The sequence below is a fragment of the Syngnathus acus genome, chromosome 3 (assembly GCF_901709675.1).
Source record: "Syngnathus acus chromosome 3, fSynAcu1.2, whole genome shotgun sequence".
Classification (NCBI taxonomy): domain Eukaryota; kingdom Metazoa; phylum Chordata; class Actinopteri; order Syngnathiformes; family Syngnathidae; genus Syngnathus; species Syngnathus acus.
Window position 1 is genome coordinate 1353342 of NC_051089.1, and position 10796 is coordinate 1364137.

Consider the following 10796-nt stretch of genomic DNA (forward strand, 5'->3'; position numbering starts at 1 on the left):
CGTTTTCTGGACATGAAGAATTGTCAGGTGAGTTTGTCAATTATGCGCTTATGTGGGGCATCGATGAAGGCCATGAAGAGATAGATAGATAGATAGATAGATAGATAGATAGATAGATAGATAGATAGATAGATAGATAGATAGATAGATAGATAGATAGATAGATAGATAGATAGATAGACAGACAGACAGACAGACAGACAGACAGACAGACAGACAGACAGACAGACAGACAGACAGACAGACAGACAGACAGACAGACAGACAGACAGATAGATAGATAGATAGATAGATAGATAGATAGATAGATAGATAGATAGATAGATAGATAGATAGATAGATAGATAGATAGATAGATAGATAGATAGATAGATAGATAGATAGATATGTTGGTCTTCTCTGAGGAGCTGACTAGCAATATTTACAAAAGCAATTTTTTTCCACCAAGGTTGTTCACTTTTTATTCCTTTCTGTGAAACCTCCAGTGACCTGCTGAAGAAATCGTGACACTCTAAGATCAGTGAGAACGTGGCAAAAATGTCCAAAATATGACAAGGATTGTTTAAAAGTAAAAGCCTAAAATCCTGAACTTTTTGTGACGTAATGGTATCAATTTGATTGATTATGATGATATGTCATTGAGGGTTTAGTGAAAGCAACGTTTAAGGGATTTTAGTTACTTTGACCTGCGCTTTGCGTACGTTTGGGTCGAGCTCCGTGTTGACCCGGAACTACCAAAAAAAAAAACACACACGTTTATCCAAAATCATGAAAGAGTTGTTGACATGTATTTACGAAGACAAAGCGCAAAATTATTTCGTCACGCATACACTTCCCGAGATCAAGGTTTGCTGTGTAATGACCTGGATATGTAAAATCCCGACTCCCCTGAATGCAGCATTAGTTAGGAGCGTATCCTGGGCACCATGGAAATGTGCACGAGAAATGAATGAAAACAAATGAACAGGACTCGCCGGTGATGGAATAAACTCACCCAGACTGCAGTTCTGTGCACGACAAGAAGACAGTTTAATCAAAGGTAAAGTTGAGCACACAGAAACAAAGGCGTCTGTGTTTTAGTTGCAAGTTACATGGTAATACATGCTAACTAACGTTAGCGCAGCTAGCTCTGACGTGAGCTGTTTACGTGGCTTCAGATTTACGTTTCCAGTCGGATTTGGTGATCATTCGCTCCATATTTGACGCTATTTTGTCAAGATCTTTCGCTAATATAAATAATCTGACCTGAAGTGTAAGATTATGCGTTACTATCAAGGGGTTAGCTCGGGCTAACCTGTATGGTGACAGAGCAGAGAAGATTAACTAAATAGGACCGTGACTGTTAATTACGCTACAATCTCTTTAGTCGGTGTTATCGGCTAACGAGCTGATAAAACATCACATTTGATCGATGACCGCGGTGTCGGTGAGCTTAACACTTGATCATTTTGGAATGGCACGATTGCTTGCTTGTTTAGTGTTAAAGTAGGGATAACAATGCAATTATAAAATGACAAGCATACAGCTTCAGTTGCGAGGTGTCATTTTAGTATTTACATAACGAGTCGGATAATTGTGCGTCAGCTGTATCATTCGAGATGCGAACGTCACGACAGATGCAAACATCACGTCATGACTGTGTGGGCGTTTTAAGACCTCCAAGCAATCGGATTAAATGGATTCAAAAGTGCTGTGATCTTTCTGGGATCATTGTTGAGACGTCATAGCAGAAATAGTTCAGTATATTAAACACTGAGTTCAATTCTCTGCAATGATCTCTTTTGTTATTGTAGGGGCAAGAGTGGATGGTTGCTGCCAATGGGGCTGTTTGACAAGTTGGCAGGATGGCTGGGCTTCAAGAAAGAAGTCAACGTGCTCTGCCTAGGCCTGGACAACAGCGGCAAAACCACCATCATCAACAAACTCAAACCGTCCAATGTAAGGCTACAAATACATCCAAGCTTGTTGACTATCCACTCGACGTGCAGGTTTTAATGTGTCACGTTTAACCGGCAGGCGCAGGCACAAGACATCGTCCCAACCATCGGTTTCAGCATCGAGAAGTTCAAGACGTCCAGGTAGGTTTTCATCACGGTAACTTTGCAATGTAACTTGTTGTGTATTTCTTCTCACTTGTCTTTGTGTAGCCTTTCCTTCACAGTGTTTGACATGTCGGGCCAAGGCAGATACAGAAACCTGTGGGAGCACTACTACAAGTCAGTTGCGCACACAAACATTGCAATCATGGTCGTTGGCTTACTGATAATAATAATAAAATGTGTCGGCCAGGGAGGGGCAGGCTGTCATTTTTGTCATCGACAGTGCGGATAAGCTGAGGATGGTTGTGGCCAAAGAAGAATTGGAAACTTTATTGAATCATCCCGGTAAGTTCGTTGTGGAATTTGTTTTTGGTAACTTCCTGGTTACAGATGATATTTTATGACAACATCCTTGTCCGTCTCCTCGTAGACATTAAACACAAGCGGATTCCCATCCTGTTCTTGGCGAACAAGATGGATGTCCGAGACGCTCTGTCTTCAGTCAAAGTCTCCCAGCTGCTGTGCTTGGACAATATCAAGGACAAACCTTGGCACATCTGGTATGATCAGATTTGCACTTGAAATTTTCCTGTGTTTGTAAACATGCAGAAAAAATCCATTTCAGTGCCACCGATGCGCTGAGAGGCGACGGCTTGCAGGAAGGGGTGGAGTGGTTACAAGGTAATCTGAGCGCTTCTGATAACGACTACGTTGAATTTAAAAAGGGATAATTGATCTGATTTGCTATTTACAGATCAAATCAAATCCATGAGAACATGAGAGGGGGCGTGAAGCAGCTTTTGCAGGAGGAGGTAACAGAAAAACATTTTGTTGACATCTGTGCTTTATGTAAAAATCTGACGCTTGTCTCCTAATGCATGTTTTTTTTTTTTTTTTTTTCTTCTAGTTCTGGATTGCGTAAAACAAACCCTGGTGGTCCCTGGAGCCATCTAAAGAATTGTCTTTGACGTGTGTGTCTCTTTTCACAAGTTGCTGGTTTCTTTTGAATTGTACACAAGTTGCCATTGTTCACTTGTGAATGTCTTTTTAAACAGTACGTAGTTGACAATGTGCTGCAGAGAATGAAAACAATGACGGTTTTGCAAACTGTACTTTGACAAGATCTCGGAAGTTTGTGTGCCGCACAAAGAGATGCACGTGGCAAAACCGCCGCGTCATCATTCATTGCAGCGAATATATGCGCAGCTTCTTTTTAAATTTATAATGGTATTTTTTCTGGTGGTTGTTTTTCTTTTCTTTTTATTTGAAGCTTGAACATGTTCTGCTTTTTAGAAGCTGTCGCTAGCCGCTACCCAAAAGTCCGTCGTCGTCGTCACGTTGAAAGTTGTCGAGCGCATGCCTCGGTTTGATTTTGGCCTTTCAGTGGCGCAATAAACAGTAGGTAACCTTCACGGCTACTTTACTGATTAAACGTGGGCATGTGGTCAAAACAGCTGTTCAATTTTAACTTTGTTGTTTTAGAGTGACAGCTTTAAAGCCCTGAATGTTGTCATCGATTAGCCGATCGTGATTAGCTACGTTTAGTGTAAGATGAAACAAAAACTGGATGACGGTGCGGGAAATTGTATATTATGGCAAAGGTCTGTACAAGTTTAACAGTCGGAGGCTTCATAGACAGCAAATTGTTTGTAAAATATCTTTTATATATAAATGAAAATGAAATAACAGTCTCAGCGCAATGTTAGGACAACGTAAGATCATCTCTTGAATATGTATCGTTCTAAGTCGTATGTTTTATTTCATTGTAAATGTTTTTAAAGAATAAAAAGCATTCCCACACCCCCTTTTGGAAGATGGTGGTCTCTTCCCATGTCTCATTAATGAAGTTAATGTGTCCGCGTAAGTCTTGTCTCTGGCTCTTGCTCACCCTTCCATATCCAACAGCCCTGCCAGCAACAGCTGCTCATTAAATGGCCAGCCGGTGGATTCCAAACTCTTAAAAAGACTCAACACTTCCATCAATTATTTTAAGCTCCAAAATTACTCCTATTTTCATATTTAAATGATATTAAGCATTCTTCGTGATCTACCTTCAGCGTTGTAATTATGTTCTCTGTCCATGGTGCTGAAAACATTCCAGAGATTTACCAGCAGGAGGCGCTGCTCGTGCTAAATATTTTTACCTCGTCGTATCTCTTTCAATTAGGCTTCCGAGCAGCAATATGGCTTCTGTTTGTATGCGTGTGGCTAGCGGGCAACCAGGAAGAATGTCACATGCGTCCTTTGAGCTCTGCCTGCTGCTCCCCAGAAGTCTTCCTAATTGGGAACCTGTCAGTTATCGTACATTACGCGCGGGGCGCAATAAGTTTTTAAAAATTATTCTCTTCCTCAAATAAAACACTGCCTTATTAACGGTGGTTAATTTTTTACATATAAATTTCGTCACGTTTTATGTATGCTCACATTAAATTGCAGGTGTACCTAATTAAAAGACCAAGTGAAAAAATAGCTTCTTCAGAATTATTTCAATGAAACTGAACTCTATATTTCGCAGTGTCCTTCGGTTGATGCGTCAAAGCTCCCCCCAATCAGTCACACACACAAAAAAAGCAGTGAGTCAGCTAATTGGGCTTATGAGCAGAATATGACGAAAATAAAAAATAAATCACCTAGTAGGCCGAGATGCCCTCAATGGAGAATTTCGAGTTTTTGTCTCCAATAATGCACCAAGGGCTTTCTGCAATTAAATGGACTTGTTTAAAGCTGCAGCCCAGACTCAAGATTGGAGATGTACTTATGACGTGCCCCCCCGAATGAGTGACTTGCTCATTGAGCGAGGTGGGACCGAGACGGTGGGTTCTTCTGACGTGTGCTACCAGTCCTCTGACGGCACACCTACCCCCCTTAAAAGCCCACCGAGTCACCCAAGAGACCTCCGCCATTATCTCATTGGAGCGCTCCTTGCAGGCTTTTGGAGAGAAGCCGTCCGAGAAACAGCGCATGCCTCTAGAAACTTTTCAGGTACGTTTTAAAAGACCTCCTAATACTTTCGTAGCTCTGTCAGACAAACAGTTTGTTATTTGATTCTTTTTGTGTCTTCAAATTTGCGGTCATCTTTCGTGCGTAATTACGCAAATGACACTCTCAACTGTAATTGTTATTGTTTGCTGCATATCTTATTATTGAGTCATTTTATAAACTATTTTCTGTTTTGAACTACAAAATAATGCACCCAAGTTTTAGCATTTTAAAAAGAAATCTGTTTTGTAACACGTACGTTTTTAAGGCCACTTTATTTGCGTTATGTGCGCTCCGCTCCGCGTGCAGGTCTCCATGCGTCGTTGTTCTTAGCGCAAGACCGGCGCCACCATGACCATCCACGTCGAGGGGCTTGTGGCTATCGCGCTCTTCTACCTCCTCATCCTCTTTGTGGGCATTTGGGCGGCATGGAAGAACAAACACTCCGGGGAGGCCGAAGGGACCGACCGCAGCGAAACCATCATGGTCGGAGGAAGAGATATTGGATTATTCGTCGGAGGATTTACCATGACTGGTAAGACACCTTGATTATACTTGGTAAGAAAATCGGAAATAAACAGTGAAGTTGCAATATATATAAAATCAGACTCTAAAAAGTTGATTGTATATCACGTTCTCTTTGTCTCTTCACGGACACTTCATTCGTTCATTCATTCGTCAACAATCTTTGACAAAGATATGAATCTTTTTTTCATTTAAGTATTGATTAAAATGTTGAGTTTTTTTCGCATCCACATTAAAAGTCACATTTGAGTGTTTGATCCAGTTTACTGCAGTACATCTGCTTCTAATTATAATTTTAAAAAATTATATGATAAATGTCATGAGACAAGATTCAAGTTTCTTTTTGTATTTTCAGCAACGTGGGTTGGAGGAGGATACATTAATGGCACAGCTGAGTACGTTTATCTGCCAGATTATGGCTTGGCTTGGGCACAAGCCCCCTTTGGATATGCCCTCAGTCTTGTTGTAGGTGAGTCTGACCGACCACTGCATGTAAAACCATTTAGACGCATGGTTTTGCCTTTTTGTGTCATATGACAATGACTTAGTTCATTTTGAAATGCATGATGTGAATTTACTCAAGTTTGTTTGGGGTGTTGTTTAAATGTGTGTGTGGTGTGAGCAATTGTGCCCTGACATATTTTGTCTCTCTATTTGATTTTTTTACAGCGGGGGTCACCAAGTCCGGACTTGAGGACCGGACTTGGTGACCCCTGTTGTACACACACTTATCACTTTGTATCTGTTTATATTTTGTATACAGTGATGCAGTAGTAATTAATGGCTGACATCATTGGCTTGTTAGCTGGCCAACTCATTAAATACCAGCCATTTTCAGACCCCGTTTACGAAATAAATAAATAAATAAATAAATAAATAAATAAATAAATAAATAAATAAGGCGGCTCGGTGGCGCACTGGGTAGCACGTCCGCCTCACAGTTAGGAGGGTGCGGGTTCGATTCCACCTCCGGCCCTCCCTGTGTGGAGTTTGCATGTTCTCCCCGGGCCCGCGTGGGTTTTCTCCGGGCACTCCGGTTTCCTCCCACATCCCAAAGACATGCTTAGTAGGCCGATTGAAGACTCCAAATTGTCCCTAGGTGTGAGTGCGAGTGCAAATGGTTGTTTGTCTCTGTGTGCCCTGTGATTGGCTGGCGACCGGTTCAGGGTGTCCCCCGCCTACGGCCCGATGACGGCTGGGATAGGCTCCAGCACTCCCGCGACCCCCGTGGGGACTAAGCGGTTCAGAAAATGGATGGATGGATAAATAAATAAATAAATAAATAAATAAATTTTACCTGGGATGGATTTTTTAGATTCTTAAAAGACAAATATACTACATAAACTACTTGACAATAAAAGACTAGAATGTATTTTTTTCCCCACATCTATGACATCACATGGTAGTAAATTGTTCCACGAGAGCAAGTTGCACCACAATATAGCGATTTTTAGACGTGACCAGACAAAGCATGACATTTCTAACCATTTATTTCTTCACTGAGTTCCTTTCTGCTAAATCTTGGTAAATGATGTCCACGCATGCGTGCAACGGTGAATTCTTTGTCTACCAGGAGGACTTTTTTTCGCCAAGCCCATGCGCTCAAGAGGTTACGTCACCATGTTGGACCCGTTCCAGCAGCTATACGGCAAACGCATGGGTGGCCTTCTCTTCATACCCGCATTAATGGGGGAGATCTTCTGGTCCGCCGCCATCTTGTCGGCTCTTGGTACGTTTAATGCTTTCTCGGTGCAGTCGTATCTGCGTGACATCATCACCTACGTTTGTGCCCTCAGGCGCCACGCTCAGCGTCATCGTGGACATCAACATCAAAATGTCGGTGGTTATCTCGGCCCTCATCGCCATCTTTTACACGCTGGTTGGAGGACTTTACTCGGTGGCCTACACTGACGTCGTGCAGCTCTTCTGCATCTTTCTTGGCCTGGTAGGTCCATTTCCAGACAACGTGGCAAACCACGAGAATCCAGAAGCAGTTATATTTTTTCCCACCTGCAGTGGATCAGCGTGCCGTTCGCGCTGACCAACCCGGCCGTGTCAGACATCACGGTGACCGCAGTGGAGTACGTGTACCAGTCGCCGTGGAGAGGCAGCATCAACAAGAGTGACACCTGGGTCTGGATCGACAATTTTTGCCTCCTGGTATTGTCATCTGGTGATGCTACTGTGATGTGGTTATTTCCAAGTTACTTGTAATTTCGTTCGAATCAAGTTCCATGTGCGTAATTTGATCGAGCCTAGATGCTCGGAGGAATCCCTTGGCAGGTTTATTTCCAACGAGTGCTCTCCGCTTCTTCTGCGACCTACGCACAAGTCCTGTCCTTCATCGCTGCGTTCGGATGCCTGGTCATGGCCGTTCCCTCCGTTCTTATTGGAGCTATCGGGGCCTCCACAGGTGCGTGTGCGCTTGAGTTCATGATTGGTGTGTCGGCCGCTCAGGGTGGGCCCGTGTTGCCTTTAGATCTGAGAGAGCTTGGGTAAATAGCAGCTGGTTGCACTCATTCATAATGTAGCAGCCATCCATTTTTAAATGTTACCTCATCAAGGGAACAAATTAGTGGATCGCTCTCCAGATTTCACATTACTTTTGTTCCCAATCAACAGTCAACATTTATTTTGAAGGAATTTTTCGGGGGGGATTCTGTAATGGTATTTCTCTATTGTGACGGTCTTCAGACTGGAACCAAACAACATACGGCAGCATTCCTCCCAAAGAGAAAGAAGAAGCCGATATGATCCTCCCCATCGTTCTGCAGCACCTCTGCCCGCCGTTTGTGTCTTTTTTCGGCCTGGGCGCCGTGTCGGCCGCCGTCATGTCCTCCGCGGACTCGTCCATCCTGTCAGCCAGCTCCATGTTTGCGAGGAACATCTACCAGCTGGCCTTCAGACAATCGGTCAGCGTGCGCCTCTCCTTAACGCTCAAACCCGTCTTCGCTAACCTTCGCTTTGTCTCCGCAGGCGTCCGACCGAGAGATCGTGTGGGTCATGCGCATCACCATCTTTGTGTTCGGCGGCCTGGCCACGCTGATGGCCTTGGTCACGGGGACGGTTTACGGACTGTGGTACCTCAGCTCAGACTTGGTTTACGTCATCATCTTCCCGCAGCTCCTCAGCGTGCTCTTCGTCAAAGGCACCAACACGTACGGCTCGGTGGCGGCGTACGCTTTTGGCATGGTGCTGCGTATCGGCGGGGGGGAACCTTACCTGCAGCTGCCCCCTTTCATTTATTACCCCGGATGGAGCCTCGAGCAGCGCAAGCACCACATCACCGGAGAAATGGAGGACGTGGTCATCCAAAAGTTTCCCTTCAAAACAGCGTCGATGCTAGCGTCCTTCCTGGGTAACGTGGCCTTTTCCTACCTGGCCAAGTACCTGTTTGAGAGCGGCAAGCTGTCTCATAAATACGACTTTCTCGACGCCGTGGTGTCCAAGCACAGCGGCGAGATTATGGATAAAACCACGCTGGTGACCCGCGGCAACAACATCGGGCTGTCTGAGATGGCGCCCGTCAAACCGCGGCTGAGCGTGACCTTGGCGGCCGCCTTCACGCGCCGCGACACATTGCCGACAGATACCGTGGAGGAGGAAGAGGAGGAGTCAAGCCCCGACTACTCCCACCACGATGAAGAATGACAAGATCCAGACGTGTGTTTTTAGAAGACTGGGAAAAAAATGCTCCGGCTGTCCATCAAACTGAAGACAATACGCAAGCAAGGACAATGAGGTGCAACACCGGCGGGTCGTAGCTGGCACACCGCAGCAATATATTCTCACAAAATTAATAACACTCTTCACTTTCACAAATACATCTGACTTTAGGCGAAAGGCAGACGGCACCATTTGCGAGTCACTCACAGTGCCCAGACAAACAGTCAAGCATTTAAAGTTACATTTATGAGCGGGAAGTAAATGATCACATGACCCAAAACTGATTTTGTTACCTCTGATCTAAGAAGACAAACGAGATCATGACTCAAGAGGCAACTCATCAGCACAGCTCAATAGAATTTATAGAAGCAATAGTGGAAATAGTCAAGCATTGCGCTGGTTTTCTTTCAGAAGCCGATCAAGATCAATGAGACTTTTATTCTGCTGCCTTAATGAAAATGATGAGTGTGCATTTCCACACACCTCACCGGTCAAAGAGCAGTGAAGAAAAAAAAAAAAATATGATGATGAATGTGAAAGCGAATCATCTTGTATCAAAAATGTAATTTGCCGTTTGTGTATTTATTTTATTGCAAGTGGAGTTGTCGCAGAATAGCGTGTCAGTCACTTATGAATTTTGGATCTGTAATGTGTGTGTTGTTCATGGCCATGTACAGATCATTTTCTCTGTGCCGTCCGTCTATGTTTGTATCAATATGGAGGAGGGGGAAGGCGTAGAAATAACAAATTGCTGTTTCGCATTAATCATGTAAGAAGGAAGGATGCTATCTAAATGTTTATTTATTTTTTGATGTCATAGCAGATGTATCAATAAAAAAAATAATGTAACATTATCATGTAAACAAATATAAAATCTACTTTGGAATACTAAATTGTTTTTATTAGGAATATTTTTTAATTGAGTTTAATTTTTTTTTTCGAAAGGATCTGACCCTGTCATGAACGTTATTTTTCATGTTTGGAAATTTTGTATGACTTCTAGAAAATTTAACTACACAGTACAAAAACCCTCAATTTCTACATTTTAATCAAACAGCCCTACACAAATGTTTACATCTTCTTTAGGTACATATTTTATGGAAAAAAAAATATTTTTGGGGATATTATACACTGAAAAATCAGGTGTGTTGATTTTTTTCAATTTGAACTCTTTGTATGCCAGCGACGGGAACCTGCGTCATTGACATTAATGACGCAGGTTCCCGTCGACGAGCATTCTCGTCAACTTATTTTATTTTATTAATTGCTCAAGAAAATCATCTGAACCACCTGACTGACTAAAATGGAATCATTTCCACACACCATTTTTTTTTCAGTGATATGTTAAGTCCATACTTTGTTTACAGCATCTTACATCACGGCTTTCTTTTGACAAGCCCTTCGGCCACTTTGACGAGAGACAGAGAGCATGTCTGAAAACGTGAGTGAAATTACAATCGCTTGGCTTGCGTCTTTGATGGACATCCACGGCCATAGAAAAGTCTTAAAATAGCTCTCCCTCCCCCCCCTCTTATTTACATTATCTTAAGTGCTGTGCTCTCGTCTTGGACTGGAGCAGGAGCCACG

The 10796-nt window shown here is 43.2% G+C and overlaps 2 protein-coding genes across 2 annotated transcripts; both read left to right on the forward strand.

Annotated features, from left to right (window-relative positions):
• Nucleotides 1–883: 883 nt before the first annotated feature.
• Nucleotides 884–3016, forward strand: arl6 (ADP-ribosylation factor-like 6). The gene is made up of 9 exons (XM_037247696.1): nucleotides 884–1039; nucleotides 1794–1938; nucleotides 2017–2078; nucleotides 2148–2216; nucleotides 2290–2384; nucleotides 2470–2599; nucleotides 2665–2720; nucleotides 2794–2851; nucleotides 2947–3016. Exons 2-8 carry the CDS (start codon nucleotides 1819–1821, stop codon nucleotides 2817–2819), a joined length of 558 nt encoding a protein of 185 aa, XP_037103591.1. The 5' UTR covers nucleotides 884–1039; nucleotides 1794–1818; the 3' UTR covers nucleotides 2820–2851; nucleotides 2947–3016.
• A 1834-nt stretch (nucleotides 3017–4850) lies between these two features.
• Nucleotides 4851–9729, forward strand: LOC119120972 (high-affinity choline transporter 1-like). The gene is made up of 9 exons (XM_037248270.1): nucleotides 4851–5021; nucleotides 5328–5553; nucleotides 5899–6012; nucleotides 7117–7272; nucleotides 7340–7488; nucleotides 7560–7703; nucleotides 7803–7956; nucleotides 8238–8455; nucleotides 8520–9729. The coding sequence occupies exons 2-9, from the start codon at nucleotides 5370–5372 to the stop codon at nucleotides 9192–9194; spliced, it is 1794 nt and encodes a 597-aa protein (XP_037104165.1). The 5' UTR covers nucleotides 4851–5021; nucleotides 5328–5369; the 3' UTR covers nucleotides 9195–9729.
• Nucleotides 9730–10796: the final 1067 nt, after the last annotated feature.

Excerpts from the sequence above, each read along its gene's own strand:
- LOC119120972 (XM_037248270.1), top strand. The coding sequence starts at position 5,370 with ATGACCATCCACGTCGAGGGGCTTGTGGCTATCGCGCTCTTCTACCTC. Across the intron at positions 7,704-7,802 it reads TCGACAATTTTTGCCTCCTG|ATGCTCGGAGGAATCCCTTG; the intron begins GTATTGTCATCT and ends GATCGAGCCTAG. Across the intron at positions 7,957-8,237 it reads AGCTATCGGGGCCTCCACAG|ACTGGAACCAAACAACATAC; the intron begins GTGCGTGTGCGC and ends GACGGTCTTCAG.
- arl6 (XM_037247696.1), top strand. The coding sequence starts at position 1,819 with ATGGGGCTGTTTGACAAGTTGGCAGGATGGCTGGGCTTCAAGAAAGAA. Across the intron at positions 1,939-2,016 it reads ACAAACTCAAACCGTCCAAT|GCGCAGGCACAAGACATCGT; the intron begins GTAAGGCTACAA and ends TTTAACCGGCAG. Across the intron at positions 2,385-2,469 it reads AACTTTATTGAATCATCCCG|ACATTAAACACAAGCGGATT; the intron begins GTAAGTTCGTTG and ends GTCTCCTCGTAG.